The 20,144-nt window shown below is 56.7% G+C and overlaps 1 protein-coding gene across 1 annotated transcript; it reads left to right on the top strand.

Moving 5' to 3' along the window:
* Nucleotides 583-20,060, top strand: CERS1 (ceramide synthase 1). The gene is made up of 7 exons (XM_018051461.1): nt 583-1,078; nt 3,297-3,456; nt 8,415-8,595; nt 10,688-10,849; nt 11,239-11,386; nt 11,594-11,703; nt 19,869-20,060. The coding sequence occupies exons 1-7, from the start codon at nt 842-844 to the stop codon at nt 19,909-19,911; spliced, it is 1,041 nt and encodes a 346-aa protein (XP_017906950.1). The 5' UTR covers nt 583-841; the 3' UTR covers nt 19,912-20,060.

The raw sequence follows: 20,144 nt of genomic DNA, 5'->3' as shown, positions 1-20,144 counted from the left end.
GGAGGGGCACAGGTGTACAAGAATCCAGGGGGCTGGAATGAAGGCTATCAGTGGCAGGAGAGACGATGTCCTCAAGAGGTGACCTTTGGGGGCTGTGGACACAGGGCCTGGTGGGTGGATAATAGAAGATCACCAGGGTTGGTCCCAGTGAAGCAGTGGTTTGGATTCAACCCAGGTGGCCCCCACACACCTGGGGCACCCACTCCCTTGGCCTCCCTGAAGGTCTGTGAACCTGCTGCAGTGGCCCGCCGGGTCCTCAGGGGGGAGAGCAGCAGGTGGCCCTCAGGCCAGGACGTGATGAGGCGTGAGTGTGGGACAGGGCAAGAGACAAGCCGGAGGGCCTGGGAAAGGGAATCGCGGTCCCGGGTGCGGCCTGCTGGTGCTCGCTGTGCCTGGTGGTGAGGGTGAGCAAGGGCATGCGAGGGGGGACGAGGGATGGGGACACGGGCCCGCTCCGGTCCTTCTTGGGTTCAGGCCTGGCGGGCAGCAGGCCAGATGCCCGCTCCACCTCTACCCCGCCCTCCCGCGCCTGGGTTTCCTCCACTGGAAAATGAGCCCGAGCGCTGGCCCGCCTCCAGGACGCGGCGCGACAACGCCGGGACTTGTACACCCGAGGTCGACGCAGCCGGTGCCTCCGGGGGACCCAGCTACCGCGCGCCCCGAGATCGTAACCGCCGCGCCCCCTCCCTGCGGGGCGGAGCTAGCGCCAGTCCCGCCCCTTCGTCCCAAGAACTCCCGCCAGCGCGCCCCCCGGCCCAACTGCAGCGCGTGACGCGGGGCGCGCGGCTCCGGCGGCCACCGTGGGCGGGCGCAGACTGCCCGGGCGGCCGGGAGCGGCGGCATGGCGGCGGCGGGGTCGGCGGGGCCCGAGCCCATGCCGAGCTACGCGCAGCTGGTGCAGCGCGGCTGGGGCAGCGCGCTGGCGGCGGCTCGGGGCTGCGCGGACTGCGGCTGGGGGCTTGCTCGCCGCGGCCTGGCCGAGCACGCGCACCTGGCGCCGCCCGAGCTGCTGCTGCTGGCCCTCGGCGCGCTCGGCTGGACCGTGCTGCGCTCGGCGGCCACCTCGCGCCTCTTTCGGGTCAGTGCTGCTGGGGGTTAGGACGTGGGGGCCCCGGGCTGGAGGAGCTCGGGCCGCGGAATCGTGGGCCGCCGCGTGCCCTATCGGTCAGGGAGAGGTGGGAGTGGGGGTGGATGCGGGGGTGTGACCGGGCCGGGGAAGCGTGGGACGTGGGGACTCCGACTAGGGTAGGGTGTTCAAGATGGGGACCCGATCCGGTCAGTGAGGCACAAGGAGGCCCCGGGAGGTGGGAGGGCCTTGGCTGCTGCGCAGTCTTTCGGACCCGGTGGAGCCGGAGATCGAGGAGCGGAGGACACAGGGGGAGAAGGTTCGGCGCACAGGGGCCGTCTGCGCCTTGCTTCTCCGGGTCGTGCGGGGCGCTCTCCGAACCGTATTGGTGTCCTGAGTCGGTGCGGCGGCGGGACTGGCTTGTCCGCTGCTACGGGGAAGAGGCCGGAGCTGCCCGGTCGCTGTAGCTCGTCTCTCTGGAATCAGCGCCACCCTCTGATCAAGGGCTGCAAAAGCCGGGGCTCCCTGGCGACGCCGTGTTCTCAGTCTTTGGGAGAGGTCGCGAGGCCTGGGTCCTCAAAGCCGGACTGTACGGCCCCGAAGGGGTCGCGACAGAACTACTGAATTTCCGGCGAGCCTGGGAAGGCTACCTCCCCCACCTGGAGAGTGACCGGGGGTGACGGTGGTGCCTGGACTCCCTGCCTTCCTTGAGGAGGGGTCGCTGCTCTGGGAGCTTGTGGGAAGGCGTTTGAACTCATCGCTGGGCTGTGACTCCCCTGAGGACCAGCTAGGGTCACTTCGCCCGTCTGACCAGAGCTGGCAGGGGGTGCAGGGACAGAGTGCCCAGAGCCAACAAAGGGGCCTTTCTCTGCTGGCGGGGAAGAGGCTGGCCCTTGTTAAGTCAAGGATGGGATGTTGTCTGGCTGCTTGTCCCCACCCCCATCTGACCCACATGGTGGGTAGGGACCCCAGCCACCACCCTGCTCCAGGGAGGGGGCGGCAGGCGTGACGAGAGCCCCTCCGTATGTCAGCTCTGGTCCCAGTCTGGCTTTGTTGCTTCCCCCACCTTCCTAGTTTCCAGCTGGGAGGTGGGAGGTCCAGGAACACCAGAGCCCGAGAAGGGGATACGGTCACTTTGGGACTACCAGGCTGGAGCCGGCTTCCTCCTCACTTCCTGAGGGAGCTGGGTAGGGGACAGCAAGGTCACAGCGCCCCCACTTTTGGAATCCCCGGAGGTCTGGCACTCACTCCAAATTTGTGGCTCGCCCTTCCCCAGAAACGGGTGGAGGGGCTGCCTCGTCCTCCAAAGCTCATCTTCTTGGCAGTTGTCTGGTTGCCCGGGGTTACTGGAGCTGGCTCCAAATGTCTCCATGGCGACTGTTGGTGCTCCAGCCCCTCAGCCTCTCCTCGGGGAAGGGGGCGGGGCTTGGCCGGCAGCTGTGGAGCCCCGCCCCCAGGGAGGTTGAGGCTCTGCTCCCAGGGCTCCAGGGGCTCTGGGCCCCTCAGATTCCTCCACGTCTCACCGTTGCATGCCCCACTTCTCTTGTGCCTTCCCCGATGTCCCTTCAGACCCGCCCATCTTTGATGTCCTCTCCCTGACCGTCTTCCTTCCTCTCTGCATCCTCCCTTTGTCGCCCTGCATTCCCAGGTCCTGCCCCACATCCCTACCCCATCTTCCACAACCCTCTGTTCCTCTAAGGTCTCCCCAGATTCCACCTCTGAGGCACCCCCTTCCCCTCAAGTTTCTCCCCCTGGCGATCACTGGGTTCCAGCCCCCTGTGTCCCGCACAAATGCCCCCAAATTTGCCTCCATGCTCTCCTCACAGGTTCACCCCTACCACCCCTTCCAAATCTCGTTAATCCCCCCTCCTCCCTGTCATACCTCCAGCTCCTGTTGAGAGCCCCCCCCCCCGAGTCCCCTGGACTGGCCCAATGATCTCCCTGGCTTTACGCCCACATATCCCCTTCCTCTGCTCACAATCTCCCCTCACGTTTCCTCTCAGGTCTCCCCCATCACTCCCCTCCCTAGGCCACTGTGACTGGACAGCTGGGCACTAAGTTTAGCCCTTGGCAGGCGCTCGTGGGCTCTGGTTCCAGGAGGCTGTGGGGACCTGGCCCGGCCCTCCCAACACTGCCTGGCCTGGGGAGTCCCTGGGCTTTGGTTTCCCTTCCCTGGAGGAGTGGATCTGGGCCCCCAGTGCTGATGGCCCACCCACCTTCTCACCCATAGCCCCTAGCCAAGCGGTGCCGCCTCCAGCCTAGAGATGCCGCCAAGATGCCTGAGAGCGCCTGGAAGTTTCTCTTCTACCTGGGCGCCTGGAGCTACAGCACCTACCTGCTCTTCGGCACTGACTACCCCTTCTTTCACGACCCACCCTCCGTCTTCTATGGTAGGGCCCCTCCCAGGGGTGGGCAGGCTGGGGGAGGGCTCTGTTCGGGACGCGGACACTCAGGAGACATCCCATACTGGACATCAGCCCTGAGACAATGGCGATCGAGGGGCCTTTGGGCCAGGAAATGGGGCACCTGACACTGTGTCAGGACTCAGGGAGACATCCTAGAGGAGGGGACCCCTTGTGTGGGCCCTCGAAGTCAGTCCGGCACGTGCAAAGGCCCTGGGGCTTGTGTGAGCTCGATATGTAAAGATGAGAGGAGGATGGGCAGGAGCTTGAGTTTCATCCTAGATAGGGTGGGTTTGTGGATTATAAGAAACTTCTTCTGGCTCCCAGGAGATGAATCCTGGGTAAGAAGGGGAGCCGGGCCCAGAGGGCAGGCGAAAGACCAGTGTGGCTTGGACCAGCTTGGCGAGGAGATAAAGGTGGGGAGAAGTGGCTGCATCCACCGAGTGGATTCGACGTGGAAGTCTCATGCAGGCCTGAGCTCTGGGTGGGGGGTGGGTAGGAAGGTGACTGCAGTGTCATCTGTCACCAACCGGCAGGCTGATAGAGAACAGTCTGCAGAGGGGTCAGACTTCGCTACCCTTGTGCTGCCCACACAGGCCGTCTGGGACACACATGGACGTGTTTCCTGCCGCGTGATATAAACACCCTGAGAGGGTTCGTGTGGCACCAGGGGGCTGAGCATGGAACCCGTGTGTGTCTGTCTTTCGGGGGCTCTGCTGTCCGCAGGGCGACTTTTCCCATGCCATGCATCCCTGCGGGGAGGTTTTAGTTGCCATTCGATTTTCTTTTATGAGAATGAACTGTAATTGAACTCTCTCAAAGTTTTGGGCATGGACTTGCCTCTGGCTCCTCCTTATAAATTATTCTGTGAGACCACACTTGCAATGTAGCTGCTTCTTTGGGTGCACACTTATTGAGCACCTACTGTGTACCAGGCACTGTGCTGGCACAACTGTGGGCAGGTTAGAGAAAGGGCCCTACCCCTGTGTTTTGGGGTAACAGACCATGAAATAGGAAGTCTGTTAATGGTGAAAAGTACAGATGAGAAATCTTGAGTGAGGAGAGGAGAGGGGATATGGGGTGTCTGGGAGGTGGGGAGAAGGGCATTTTCTTTAGGGATGGGGAAAGTGTTAGCTAGTGTCTAACTCTATGTGACCCCATGGACTATAACCCACCAGGCTCTTCTGTCCATGGAATTCTCCAGGCAAGAATACTGGAATGGATAGCCATTCCCTTCCCCAGGGAATCTTGCTGATCCAGGGACTGAACCCAGGTCTCCTGCATTGCAGGCAGATTCTTTACCATCTGAGCCACCAGGGAGGCCACAGGGATGAGAATGGGCCCACCAAAGGTGACTTCTATGTGGGGACTGGGAGGAGCCTGGGGCAGATAGGAGATGTAAAGGCTACTGTCAGACAGACACGCTACTGGCTGATCAGAAATAGCAAGGAGGCCAGTCATCTGGGGCAGGGGCACTGGGGGCCTTAACCAGAGGGCAGAGAGCAGAAGAGGGGGACATTGACAGGATGACTTGAGGGGCTGAAGGCAGGAGCTGGTGTCTGTAACCAGAACAGGGCTGAAGGAGGGAGAGAAGTGGTTAAGAACTGTTTTAAGGGGATTCCCCCTGGTGGCCCAGTGGTTAGGACTCTGCTTCCACTGCACAGGACAGAGGTTTGATCCCTGGTTGGGATCAAACTAAGATCCTGCGTGTCACTCAGCATGACCAAAACTAAAAGAGAGAGATCATATCATTAAGAAAATTTTTGAAAGCAGAATTGGTAGGATTCACTGCCAAACCAGAGGTGGGCGTGAGAGTGGAGGAGGGTGGAGCTGATGCTGGGGCCTAGTGGCGTGGAGGTAGGGCAGGTTTGGGGAGACCAGGAGCTGATCCTGGAGGTCGAGGAGGGGGATGAGGCGAGGGGGATGTGGCGAGTCCAGAGCAGCAAGGGAGTGTGTGTGGAGACGAGGTCGGAGGTCCAAGGACAGAACCCAGCCCTACCTGCCCCCCTCCAAATGTGCTAGGAGGTACAGACACAGCTCGGATGGGGAATTATCTGCTCCTCATTTCCCTCTACCCCAGATCCGGGGCCCAAGGCTGGAGAGGGGATGCTTGCTCTCTACTGTACCAGTCTTGCCAATGCAATAGGTGGAAAAGTGGGTGTCCAGTTTCCACAGAGGCTTCTCTATGTCCCTTCCTTCTCAAGAGGGACAGAGGCACCTGGCAGGTGCGGGGTGGGGGGCCTCTGTCTGCTGACTGCAGCGCTGCTACGCGGCTGCACACAGAACGTGGTGAGAGACCCTCCCATGTCTGTGAGTTTGGCTGCCGAGTCTCGGGAGCCCTGGACGTGTTAAAGTTGGGGGTGAGTGATCTGTCGGGTGTTTTGCGTTTTTTAAATTAGTTAAACATAATACAGAATTAACTATTTAATTTTATTTATTAATTTATTTGACTGCACCATGTGGCTTGCAGGATCTTAGTTCCCTGGCCAGGGACTGAGCCCATGCCCCCAGCAATGAAAGTGTAGAGTCCCAACCACCGGACTCCCAGGGAATTCCCAGGATTAGTGATTTTAACCAGTCACAGAAAGACAGATATTGTGTGACTCTACTTACATGAGGCAACACTTCGGGCTTCCCTGACAGCTCAGTTGGTAAGGGGTCCGCCTGCAATGCAGAAGACCCCGGTTCAATCCCTGGGCTGGGAAGATTCCCCTGGAGAAGGGACGGGCCACCCACTGCAGTAGTCATGGGCTTCCCTGCTGGCTCAGCTGGTAAAGAATCCACCTGAATGCGGGAGACCTGGGTTTGATCCCTGGGTTGGAAAGATCCCCTGGAGAAGAGCATGGCAACCCACTCCAGTGTTCTTGGCTGGAGAATCCCATGGACAGAGAAGCCCACCAGGCTCCTTTGTCCATGGGGTCACGAAGCATCAGACACAACTGAGCGACCAAACACAGCACAGGACTGTCAGATCCACAGAGACAGAAAGTAGGGTGGTGGAGGCCAGGGCTCGGGGGAGGGGGAGCAGTGGGGGTGTCCGGTGGGAGCAGAGTTTCAGTTTTACAACGTGGAAAGAGCTTGGGGATTGGTTGCACAACACTGTGAATATACCCAGTGCTGCTGAATTTAAAAGTGGCCTAGATGGTACATTTTATGCTATATATATTTTTAGCACAATTTTTCAAAATTCACCATTTTAACGTGAGCAAGCAATTCAGTGGCAGTTAGCACAGTCAGTATTGCCCAAGCACCATGCCTGTCTAGTTCCAGAACATTCCATCTTGCCCCAAAGGAGACCCATCCCCATTAGCAGCTCCCTATCCTCCCTCTCCCAGCCCCAGGTAAGCACTAATCTGCCTTCAGTCCCTATGGATTTGCCTGTTCTGGTCATTTCTTCTAATGGAATCATTGGTTTGTGATTATCTGTGACTGTTTTGTGTCTGGCTTCTTTTACTCAGCATAATGTTTTTGAGGTTTATCCACATTGTAGTGTGTTAATGTTTCTTTCCTTTCTGTGGCTGCACAATATTCCACGGTGTGAATTTATCCCATTTTGTGCATCCATTCACCTGCTGACAGGCACTGGGGCTCCTCCCCTTTCCTTCCATGAACATGGATGTAAAGGGCCCCTGTCTTCATTACCCTTGGCTATAGGCCAAGTGGGCTTGCCAGGTCATGGGGTCTGTGTATTCCCAGCCATCGAGGTGGCTGCGGGGAGAATGGACCATCAGGCAGTCAGGAACAGGCTCTGGAGGCCAGGAAGCTGGGGCAGCGCTGGGAGGAGATGGCAGTGCCTGGTCCAGGGGTGGGGTCGGGGCAGGGGGACCAAGGAGGGACCCTCTGAGAGGGGCCCAAGTGGATCTCTGTTGCAGGAGGGGCTGGGGCACAGATGAAGGCTTGTCACTGGAGGAGGCAGCCAGGGGATAGGGCTCCAGGGGGACCTGAGAGTCTAGCTCCAGGTCATGGAGGCAGGGGGTGGGAACAGGGGGTCTGGGATGGAGCCCGCGGAGGCCATTTCAGGATGCGGTGAAGAGAGAGGAGCTGCAGACAGCAGGGCGCAGCCCGGAGTTCTCGGTCAGATCAGGCAGAGACTGGTGATGGGCTGAGGAGGGGAGAACGGTGGTGGTAGAAGTAGCTGGCGGTCGGCGTCACTGGGAAGGCTCAAGACCGGGGTGTGGGTGGGCGCATGTGTCGGGGGTGGGGCGGGGAGTACTACAGGAGGAGGGGAGGTGGAGCTGGGCCTGCTGTGCGGGAGCACCCACACTCATGGGCATTGGCTGGCACAGCGAGGCAGGTGGCACCTCCATCAGTCTGGATTTGCTGAGAGGGTCTCGAGCAAGCCTGGTGAGTAAGAGACAACAGGAAGGGGGCCTGGGGCAGAGTTGGAAATTCTCGCAGGACCGATTCCAGGGCTGTTGTTCAGTCAGTCAGGCGTGTTCAACTCTCTGCAACCCCATGGACTGCAGCACACAAGGCCTCCTTGTCCCTCACCATCTCCCAGAGTTTGCCCAAGTTCATGTCCATTGAGTCGGTGATGCCATCCAATCATGTCATCCTCTGCTGCCCTCTTCCCCTCCTGCCTTCAGTCTTTCCCAGCATTAGGGTCTTTTCCAGTGAGTCAGCTCTTCACATCAAGTGGCCAAAGTACTGGAGCTTCAGCTTCAGCATCCGTCCTTCCAGTGAATATTCAGGGTTGATTTCCTTTAGGATGGACTTGTAGGAGTCAGTTTGAGAGTAGCAGCACCTTTTTCTGTAGGTCTAGAATTGGTCTAAACGGTAATGCCTGTCCTTAAACAATGACGGGTGGAGAGTGGGTAACAGAAGACCAGTGACCAGCACATCTGCAGAGATGAGGGGCGCCCGCCTGGCTTGAGGGGGTGAGTGGGGTCGCTTGGGGCTCCCAGAGGCCCTGTGAGTCCCTGACGGCACTGTGCGGCCCTCCCCAGACTGGAAGACGGGCATGGCAGTGCCACGGGACATTGCAGTGGCCTACCTACTACAGGGAAGCTTCTACGGCCATTCCATCTACGCCACGCTGTACCTGGATGCTTGGCGCAAGGACTCAGTGGTCATGCTTGTCCACCACGTGGTCACCTTGGTCCTCATTGTCTCCTCTTACGCCTTCCGGTGAGTCCAGAGGGAGACAGCAGGGTGGAGGGAGCTGGCGTGAGCAGTGGCAGGAGGCTGGCACAGGACAGAGGCTGATCCTTGGGTCAGGCATGGGAGTGTCCGTGGGGGAGGTTTCTAGAGTTGACGGGGTGAGACAGGTGCAGAGAGGCCCTCCTGCCCCCACCCCATCTGTGCCACTCTGACCCCTCCTAGATGGCACCCTTGGCCGGGTCACAAAGCAAGTGTTTACTGAACACCTGCCATGTGGCAGGTGCTGCTGGGGGTGCGACCATGAGCCCAACAGACAGACCCTGATGTTCCAGAGCCCACTGTGGCCACCGCATGCGGTCACGGTGCTTCAGGCAGAGCCTGTCCAAGCCACGAGCTGCTGTATATGGAGAAGCCACTCTGATTCCAAGGCAAAGGAGAGTGGAAATGCCTGCAGTCCCTTTGTTACTCATTTACATGTTGAATGACAATATTGCAGATATACTGAATTATTTAGAATATATTATTAGGATTCATTTTACCTCTTCCACTTTATTTTTTTCTAAACATGGCTGATAGAAAATTTAAAACGAAATTGGGATTAGCAGATGTAAATAATTACATATAGAATGGTTAAACAACAAAGTCCTACTGTATAGCACAGGAAACTATATACAGTACGCTGTGATAAATCCTAATAGAAAAATATGTAAAAGAATATATATATACACACACACACACATATATATATATGTAAGAATGTGCTTAGTCACTCAGTTGTGTCCGACTCTTTGCAACCCCATGGACTGTAGCCCGCCAGGCTCCTCTGTCCGTGGGATTCTCCAGGCAAGAATACTGGAGTGGGTTGCCATTCCCTTTTCCAGGGGATCTTCCCAATCCAAGGATCGAACCCAGGTCTCCTGCATTGCAGGTGAATTCTTTACCAGCTGAGCTACCAGAGAAGCCTTTATATATATATATATATATACATATATATATAAAACTGAACCACTTTGCTGTACAGCATAAATTAACACAATATTGTAAGTCAACTGTACTTCCAATAAAATTAAAAAAATAACGACATATACAGCTCATATTCTATTCCTATTGGACTAGCTGTGCCCTCCAGCACAGTAGCTGCTGGCCACAGGTGGCCTTGTTAATGTTAATTAAACTTAAATAAAATCACACATTCTGTACTTCAGCGCCAGTATGCGGCTGGTGACTCTGTAGCTGGTGACTCTGGGTCTCAGGTTTAGAACATTCCTATCATTCCTGAAAATTCTATCAGACAGCCCTGCTCTAGAGGGTAGAGTCAGATAACATCCCCTCACCCCCCCCCAAAAAAAAGCCCTGCATTTATCTGAAGGTGATAACTGGAAAATTCGAGTGGAAAGATGAGGACTGGCAAGGTGGGGAGGTTGGGTGGGGAGGTTGGGGGTGACAGGTGAGCAGAGACTGAAGGGCGGTGAAGGAAGGCTCCGGGAACACCAGGGATGTTAGGTGGTGAGCACAGCCTGTGACTGTCGGGAGCCTGAGCTGTCAGGAAGACAGAGTGGGGACAGAGATGTGACCGAGGCACAAGGCCACATCCAGGCTGGACTCAGGCCGCTGGGCCACGCGGCTGTGAGGGGTTGGGAGAGGGGCTCCAGGCTTCTGCAGATCGTGGTGGGGACCCAGCCTGTCTCAGGCAAGCCTGCAGATTGTAGCCATGTTCAGGTTAAATGTATAAACCTGGGAACATCGGCAAGGCAGTCGTGTTTAAAATTTGAGGGGTCTGGACATGTGAGGGTCAGGGGTTACAGAGGGGTCAGGGGTCACGGGTGAGGTTACCCGTGAGGGGGTGAGGAAGGATCAAAGAATACTTCCAGAGAGGTTCCTGAGTCACGAGGGATAGGGTGAGGGCCTGGGTGGGGCTACCACAGGGTGGACTCCGTCTGGGTGCTACTGCTGACTTAGCCCCGTGAAGGGATGGGCAGGGCAGCCAGGCCAGGGAGGATGGCTCTGAACCCGCCCACAGGAAGCCTGGGGGCGGCCAAGGGGGCCTGTGCTTGGCAGCCTGGGTGTGGGTAGGGGTCCTGTGTAACTGGCCCTCTCTGCTCTCCCGCTCTCCCCCCAGGTACCACAAGGTGGGCATTCTTGTGCTCTTCTTGCATGACATCAGCGACGTGCAGCTGGAGTTCACCAAGCTCAATGTCTACTTCAAGTCCCGCGGAGGCGCCCACCAGAGGCTGCACGCCCTGGCCGCCGACCTGGGCTGCCTCAGCTTCTGTCTCAGCTGGTGCGGGGAGGAGGCGGGCCCAGTGGAAGGGGCGGGCACTTGGTGGAGGCGGGCGAGGCCAGGTCGGGAAGGGGGTGGGGTTTAGCTGAGTGGGCGTGGCCAAGCCAGAAGAAAGCAGGTCCCAGAGACGGGGTGGGCCCGGCAGGGAAGCCGGTGGGGTTGGTGAGGTGGGTGGGGCCTGGCAGGGCAGTAGGCGGTGCGAGTCGGGAAGAAGCAAGTGGGCTGGAAAGGACAGAGCGGGAAAGGAGACAGATGGGCAGGAATGGATAAGGGTGGGGTAAGGAGATAGGGACAGATGGATGATTCCAGCCGGGACAGGCCAGGCACGGGGTGGGGCCATCCTCCGGTTCTCCCCCACAGCCTCGCCGAGCCGCCCCTCCCTCCTGCAGGTTCTGGTTCCGCCTCTACTGGTTCCCGCTCAAGGTCCTGTACGCCACGAGCTACTGCAGCCTGCGGTCGGTGCCTGACATCCCCTTCTACTTCTTCTTCAACGTGCTCCTGCTGCTGCTCACCCTCATGAACCTCTACTGGTTCCTGGTGAGTGCACGTCCACAACGCGTCGCCCCCCGGCCCTCCTCAGACGCCGGCCCTGTTCCGGTCCCCGTCCCTGAGGAGCCCTCCAGGTGCAGGCCCTTCTCACACAGGCCCAGTGGTAGGGGCAAGGGGCAGAGGGCCTGTGGCTGGAGCAGACGGCGGTCAGGAGGCGCAGGGCTCTCTTTTCACCTCTGCCTTCCCTTCCCACAGTACATCGTGGCTTTTGCCGCCAAAGTGCTGACGGGCCAGGTGCGGGAGCTGAAGGATGTGCGGGAATATGACACGGCAGAGGCCCCGAGCCCCAAGCCCCGCAAAGCTGAGTGAGTTTGGAGGGGCCGGCGGCCCTGGTTCATTCTTTTAGCTACCTCTGTCTGACAGAGCGCGCGCTGAGGGCGGGTTCTGGAGACGCAGCGGCGGATGAAACCCAGGTGCACGCTGCCCTCCACCCAGAGCCTCCATTCAAAAGAGAGACTGCAATAAAGGCATGGACGACATAGCTACAGAGTTAGACGCTGTCGGAACAGACAGTGAGGAAGGTGGGGGCAGAGAGGTGCCTGGTCGGGGCAGAATGGTGGGGGGTGAGATCAGGGTCTCAGTGGGGAGAGCTGTAAGGGCCAAGCCCAGTGGTGAGGGGCGGCGGTTGGCCAGGACTGACAACAGCCTCTAAGCAGGTGGCAGTGGAGGTGGGGGCAAGGGGTGCTGTGGGCGCCAGAGCCTGCACTCTGTTCATGCTGATACTCCCTGGCTTCAAGGTCCCTGAGGCAACCACTGGTCAGCCAAGCAGGAGATGGGGCTCGGGGTTTGGGCCCCGAGGAGTCATAGGGACGGAGAGCAAAAGGGACCTCTGGCAGCTTTCTGGAGGTGGGCCTGGGGACTTCCAGCCCTGGGATGTGAGCCAGACGGCACCCAAAGCCCCTGGCCTAGAGGGGCCCCAGGGGTGAATGGGGCCTGCTGGGGTGACCAGCCAGGTCCAAGGCATGCGGCGCCCCACAGGCAGTGCGAGGAACGGTCCAGCAGCACTGAGGCGGGGCAGGCGGAGGCTGCCGGAGGCCCCCGGGTGCTTCCCAGCAGACCCTCTGGTTTGGCCCCTGGACTGACAACAGTCCAGGGAGGTCATGAGGGACCAGGCTGGGGAAGATGGTTCCCAGGAAGCAGTGGGCTCAGAGTGCAGTGATGCGTGGGTCAGCAGGGGCAGCGAGGAAGAGGAGGAAGAGGAAAACAGGCCTGAGAAGGGGAGCAGAGAGCTGGGGGCTGGTCAGAGAGGCCAGAAAGCCAGCGCCCGGGGTCGAGAGAGGAGTCAGGCCAGGGAGCGGAGATGGCGGACACTAGAGGGCTGGGCAGCAGGTGAGGCCACCCCAGTGGTCAGATCCCAGCTGTGTTGGAGAACTAACCAGGCTTGCTCTGGATGTAGGTGAGACAGAAATAAAAGAATCAAGGACGATCCAAGACCTCTGGCTGAGCTGCCGTTTACCAAGACGGGACTCAGGGCAGGGCCGTGTGCAGCCATGGGGGTGGGAGCTGGGAATCTAGTTCTAAGGGTGCTGGATTGTCCGTGCCCAGCGATTTGAGTTGGGAATTGCACATAGAGATCGGTGAGGCCTCACCAAGGAGTCTGACCAACCCTCAGAGGCTTCTGGAAGAAGCAGGGACTAAAGATGACTTCAGGGACGAGGTCAGGGAAGCGCTCGCTCAGCCAAGTCTGAAACTCTGAAAGCTCTTTCTGCTGTGAGATAGTGAACTCTGGAAAGCCCAAGGCAAAGAGAAAGTCAGGCCCCCTACCCACACCCCATTCCCTGCTCTGTCTCCCCCAAGAATGTCCAGCCAGAATGTGGGCTGGGAGGCTGGCGCTCCAGCTGCAAAGGGCAGCATTCCCGCTAGGATGGCAAAGAGCAAACTCCATACAGAGATGACAGGGGACCAGGGAACGCTGCCTGAACCTAACCCTTAAGGATAACTAGAACAGTTGAGTGCAAAACAAGATGAGATAAAAAGCAGTGAGAACGTGGGATGTGCCACAGAAGAGCTCAGGACACCTCAAAACTGTCGGGTCATGGAAGACAAGAGACGGAGGGGCTGTCCTAGCTCAGACTGACTGAATGCAGCTGTGGAGTCCTGGGCCAGAAGAGACGGCTATAGAAGAGCTGGTGAAATTCAAACCGAGTCTACTGTTCAGCTCACAGCAGTGTCCCCAGCGTTGGTTTCTCAGCTGTGACAGATGTACTGTGCAGATATGAAATGTCAGCATTTGGGGAAGCTTGGACAAGGCCTGCCCTGGAGCTCTTGATACTATCTCTGCAAATCTAAAAATTATTCCAAAGTTGAAAGTTTATGAGAAATGTGAAAGACACGAGAGACCAGTCAAAACAGCATCGGATGTTCTGTTACTTTCCTGGGCCTGCTGTAACAAAGTGCCGCGAACCAGGGGGCTTAGAACAACAGGTTATTCTCTCACAGTTCTGGAGACCAGGCGTCTGACGTGAAGGTGTCAGCAGGAGCCGCAGACTCTGTCTGAAGGTCTAGGCAGGGTCCTTGCTCGCCTCCCCCAGTTTCTGGGCGCTCCTTTGGGCTTGTGGCGACATCACTCAAGTCTCCACTTCCTGTCTCCACATGGCCTCTGGTCTCCAGCTCTTCTCTCATAAGCACATTTGCCATTGGATTTAGGCCACCGTCATCTCTTTGCAATTTCCCTCACTTAGTTACATTTATAAAGACTCTTTTTCCAAAGAGTCACATTCACAGTTCCAGAGATTAGGATGGGAACGTATCTTTTTGGGGACTCCTGTTCAACCTACTATAGAAGTTGTCTCCCACAATTAGATACAGCTTAAAAGAAAATCGGTAAATTGAAAGCTGTGGAGAAATTATCCAGAATGCAGCTAAACGCATGGAAAATATGACAACTCAAATGGTAAGAATTATCTGGCCGAGTTCTAAGAAGAGACAGACAGGGAGAGAGAACAGCGAGAAGACAACGCTGAGACTTCTTCCAGAAAGTGACAAACCATAAATCGTCAGCAGCATGAATAAAAAAGCATCCTTGGCCCAAACGTGGGGCTTCCCTGGTTGCTCAGATGGCAAAGAATCTGCCTGCAGTGTGGGAGACCTGGGTTCAATCCCTGGGTTGGGAAGATACCCTGGAGAAGGGAATGGTTACCCACTCCAGTGTTCCTGACTGAGAATCCCATAGACAGAGGAGCCTGGGAAATGTAAAACAGCCACAGAAAAGAAGAGATGACCTACAAAACAGTGACAGACTAACAGCAACAAGGGAAGCTGGAAGACTGTGGAGTCAGATATCACCCCAAACGCTGAAAGACAGTAACAGGAAACCAGGACTCTTGTATACAACTGGAAAAACAGTTACTCAAGAGAAAAGATACGTGTTGGCTTGAATGAGATCCTGGCTTGAATTGTCCCTAGCATCCCCATCAAGAGAGAAAAAGAAAAAAGAATATCCACAGGAACAAAAATTAAGAATGCTCAGCACTTGCAGATCTTCTCTACAAGAATATTACAGAAAACGAGAAAACTATACCCGAGAGATACATCAGCAGAGAAACTGACACATATCTGGGTAAAATTCTTGTCAATGCCTAATCGCGGAGATTTAAAAAAAGGTGGAGCTGGGACTTATCTGGCGCTCCAGTGCGTGGGCTCTGCGTTTCCACTGCAGGGTGTGCAGGTTTGATCTCTGGTTGGGAACCAAGATCCCACATGCTGCACAGCCGAAAATCAAAGAGGCCATGTTTGGGTCAAGCTTAAAAAAACAAACAAAATAAAAAGAAAAGCCATGCCCTCCTCCGGGGGGTCTTCCCGCCCCAGGAATCAAACCTGCGTCTCTTGTGGCTTCTGCATGGGCAGGTGGGCTCCTCACCACTGGCGCCACCTGGGAAGCCCCAGGGGATCACCTCTGGGTTCTCTCTGTTAGTCGCTCAGTCGTGTCCAGCTCTCTGCAACCCCATGGACTGTAACCCATCAGGCGCTTCGGTCCGTGGCATTCTCCAGGCAAGAATACTGGAGTGGGTTGCCATTTCCTTCTCCAGGGGGTCTTCCCAACCCAGGGATCAAACCTGGGTGTCCTACATTGCAGGCAGGCTCTTTACTGTCCGACCACCAGGGAAACCAGCTATAGTGAGTACTTACGGTAACACTATTAGGGTGTAGAGGGGAGAATGGAACAAGAAACAGGCATAACAAATACAGAAAAGGAAAGTTAGAAGAAGCAGAATAAGTAATGCAAAATAGAGCTCAGAATCTCATATAATAGGCATCCAAATAAATCTTTATGGAATCATCATGACATTTACGAGACTGGGCTTTTAAATAAACCCACTCCTGACCTGGTTAAAAGACTTCAACTCCAGGATAAATGTAAGTTGCAAGTAAAGGACAGGAAGAGACACTCAGGTGTAACCTTTGATCTGGAGGAACCTGCACAATGCAGCCCTAAACCGTGGCGAGAGGGGACCCCGGGAGGTTAAGTCCAAGCTCCTCGGCGGGCAGCTCAGAAGCAGGAACGGACGTTCTTTTCTGTGTTTTTAAACTTAATTTTTATGATGTATTTTTGTCCGTGCTGGGTCTTTGCTGCTGCCTGGGCTTTCTCGAGTCACGGCGAGCGGGGGCTGATCTCTGGTCGTGGTGCTTGGGCGCCTCGTCGCGGTGGCTTCTCTTGTCTCAGAGCGCGGGCTCTAGGGCGCGCAGGCTTGGTAGCTGCGGTTCCCAGGCTCCAGGGCACAGGCTCAGCAGTTGTGGTGCGTGAGCTCAGTTGCCCTGAGGCATGTGGTATCTTCCCAGTTCAGGGATTGAATCCCTGTCTTTCTGCACTGGCAGGCGGATTCTTTACCACTGGGCCATCAGGGAAGCTCAGGGACAGATGCTCTTTTAAAGCACAGAACACTGATCAAAATTGAAAAAAAAAAAAAAAAACAGGCCACAGGAGCAACCTCAGTTGCTCAGAACCAGGATCACGCAGACCATGTATGATGAGAAGATTCAGTTAGGTCTGAAAACAGTAAGAAAACGGCGACTGAGAATCACTTCGAAGGACCCCGCAGTGGAAGAACAAATCCTGTGGCAGGGCGGCACCGATGCCTCCCCTGCTCCTGCTGGTTCTCTTCTGATCCGCCTCCACGGGACCCCTCCTGGGCCTCCAGCTTCAGACCCCTGCAGTGACCCCCACGCCCTGGGCACAACCTCGGCCTGAAGCCCCCGTCATCCTCTCAGGCTGGTGGGACTGCCGTTCATCCAGGCCCCTCGCCGCACTCTGGCTCTGCTGACTTGCCAGGCCCATCTCCCCAGACATTGGCCTTCGCCGCGCTCTCAGCAGGCCCTGCTGTATGCGAAGAGCTGAGACCCACGTGTCTGGCCACAGCAGCCACGTGGGCCAAGGGTCCTAGTGATGCCGGGGTGGTGCCTGCGCTCCTGGGACTCTCCCTTCTCCTCGGCCACCAGCTGTCTTCACCATTGTCCCCTCACCTGATGACTGGCCCTCGTGTCCCCAGGAGGAGGACGTCCACCCTCTTGCCTGGCTGGCTGTTTGGTAGCTGGTCCATCTCCTTCTGAAGCCCCCATTTGGGCCACCGATGTCTACCCCCTTGCCTGCTCAGGGACATTCTGATAAAGGAGAGAAGCCGCCTCTCTCTCTGCCCTTCCCTGCCAGTCTAGCCAGCATCTTCCCCACCCCATTCCCCTTTACAGCACAGCGGCCCCCTCCCCTCCCTTCCCGAACCCAGCTCCCTCTGGGATCTTTCCCCCATCAACCCCTGAGACCAGTCCTGTCTGCTCCACTGATGCTAAACAAACCTGGTGGTCACTTAACCCCTCCCCCTTTTAAAAACAGTTTTATCAAGAAAGAATTCACACAGCATGCAGTTTGCCCATTTACCATGTAGAATTCAATGTTTTTGGTCCATCCACAGGGTTGTGCAACCCTCACTGTGGTTTTAGGACATTTTTGTCAGCCCCCCAAAAGAAACCCCGTACCCAGCCTGACCCCTCCTTTTGCAACCACCAGTCTGCTTCTGCTCCCCACTTCACTTTCTGCCGCCTTCCTGCTCATGTGCCTGGCTTCCCGCCCCGCCCCCCCCGGGTCGCTGAATCCAACCCGACTTCCCAGTGCCTCTCCCAGCTCCCAGTGCTGCTCTGAGCGCCATTCTCAGCACCTTCTCAAATATCCAAAATCAACCCCCAGCCCCACTCCCAAACTACCTCTCCTGTACATTTGCCCATCGCAGCTGATGGCAACTCGAGGTGAAAACCTTGCAAAACCCTCGAGAGACCCCACTCTCTCCCTTCTCCTTACCCGCAAGAAAATATCCAGAAAGCCCCTGGGTCCCTGCCTGCCCACATCTCCCTCCAGCTTCCACCCTCACTCTGACTTTTTTCTTGCCCTGCAGTGTTGCACTGAGACTACAAAAGTGTAAATCTGATACTGCAGAGAGGCCATCCTGCCAGAATCGGGTACTCCCCTCCCCCCACAAATACTAACACTGGTTTTGAGGAGAGAGGGGACACTTGGAAGCTTGTGCAGAAAAACAAACCCGAATCACCCCAGGAAAGCTCTGATAAAAAGGTCCAGGGCAGGGAATACAGATCCTTGGAGGTATTAAACCTATAAAAGTATAGGAATTAAAAACAGCAGGAACAGAGCTGAGCCCATCAAACTTTAACAAAGAAGGAACCCCGGGAGGGAAGAAGTGTCAGTGGGACGCTTCCTTGGTAACTATCTTTATCTCACATAAGCCCCCAGCACAAACTTCCAAAAGATCAAAGATGTCGGTGCAGAAATGAAAGCTGTGCAATCGAACAGGAGCAGAAACGAGAGACTGTGTCGTCCAACAACAAAACTATGAGAAGACTCGAGAAGCCAGGAATCCCACCTAAGCTCTGTCGGAGGGACCAACAGGCAAAGCCAGAAGCTATGAGACAGATGGGTGGTCCACAGGGGGCTTATCTCTGATCTCCTAGATAAAGAACTCCTGTGGTGGCAGTGAGAGAGCAGCAACCCACGGAGAAGTGGGCGGAGGGGGAGAGACGTGCTCCCAGGAAGGGACCTCCAGGGCTCCAGCCCAAGGGGAGAGCGAATCACAGTGACTGAGACGTCTGCTCAGGAAAGTCTGCGTCCTCATAGGAAAGGGTCTGTGGACCAGAGAGCTGCAGGGGGCAGTAATCCACATACCTCTGTGAGGATCCTCAGGAAAACTGGTGGATTGCTCGGAGTCATCCAGTCAAACTGAGTTTGCTGTGCTTTCTGAGGTCTAGATCATGAGAATATATTTGTTGCTTAGTTGCTAAGTCGTGTTCGACTCTTTTGCTATCCCCTGGACTGTAACCCACCAGGCTCGTCTGTCCATGGGATCCTCCAGGCAAGAATAAAGTGGCTTGCCATTGTCTTCCCCAGGGGATCTTCCTGACCCAGAGATCAAACCCACGTCTCCTGCATTGGCAGGCAGGATCTTTACCGCTGAGCCACCAGGGAAGCCCAAGAATGTATTACTGGCTCAAAAAAAATACATTTGTGTGTAAGCTGGGCTGTAGAACTCACTTCAGCAGAGACTGATGGATCGATCACGTGCGAAGGCATGAAGGGTTCTCATACGTGGGAACAGGAATGGCCAGTGGCCATGACCATTAGGCTGCAGCGAGGTCCATCTTGGCATCAGCAGACTGGCAGTTAAACAGGGCGTAACTCTGAGCAAGGGCTGGCAGGAGCAGGGAGGAGCAGGGCAGACCTGTTGGGTCCAGTAAGGTGGGGCTGGGTAGACCCCTCAGAGCGCAGGTCCACTCCCAGTGGGAAGCCCAGAGATCTGCCACTAACACAGGCAGGGAAGATGGAATTAAGGAGAGCGCCAGAGCACATGGGTGCCATCTCAGCCGCACCATTTGGAAAATTGAAGGGAGCACGCATCTTTCTAGACCGAAAGAAGCAGACCATGCATATTGCTTAGAAGTTAGGGGTCTTTCTCCGGGATCTCAAGCTGGGCGCTTATAGTGCTGATTCTTTTTTAAAACACTACCTAACTTGTTGTAAGGACGTGGAAGCAAAATAGGGCTGTGGCAGATGTAGACAGCGGGCAGTGGGTGGAGAACCGTGGCCTGGGAAGCCTTTCTTGGTAAGGCTCCTGGAGGTGGGAAGGAGCCTGCCCCGCTCCAGTGGGGTCACAGGGGGCTCTGGTCAATTCTGCCTCCTGTGGAGGCAGAGGTCCAGGTCCTGGTTCAGGCAGAGATGGTAGGTAACTCGCCCTCCAGCAGCCACCGGTGGCTCAGGAGGTGGGGAGGGGAGAGAAGGGTTTAATTGTGGGGAGGAGCAGGGACCACTTGCCCAGCAGGCAGATGGCAGGGTCTTTTGGCTTTATAGGCTGGGAGGGAGGATGGAGGCGGAGCTGGGAAAAGAGATGTGAAAGGCCAGGAGGGCAGGACAGGGGTGAGGGGCGCTCCGCAAGGGCTTGGTGTCCCCAGGCTAACCTGGGCCGGTTCTGGCTCGCAGGAAGCCGCTGAGGAATGGCCTGGTTAAGGACAAACGCTTCTGAACTCCTCCACCCCGGCCTCGCCGCCCAGGACCCAGTCCCACCCAACCTCCCCCTCGGAGACCAGCCAGGCGGCTCCCCAACCCGCCCCAGGGACCCTAACCCTACCAGGCTCCGCTCCCTCTCCAACCCACTCCTCCTCGGCCACTCCCTGGACCCCTGCCCCGCCCCCCGCAGACCCCGCCCCCGCAGTTGGTCCCTATTCGGCTTCAGGATCGCGGCCACACCCCCCGGGA

The sequence above is a fragment of the Capra hircus genome, chromosome 7 (assembly GCF_001704415.2).
Source record: "Capra hircus breed San Clemente chromosome 7, ASM170441v1, whole genome shotgun sequence".
Taxonomy (NCBI): Eukaryota; Metazoa; Chordata; class Mammalia; order Artiodactyla; family Bovidae; genus Capra; species Capra hircus.
Note: the sequence above shows the minus strand (reverse complement) of the source record. Positions and strands in the feature narration are given on the sequence as shown.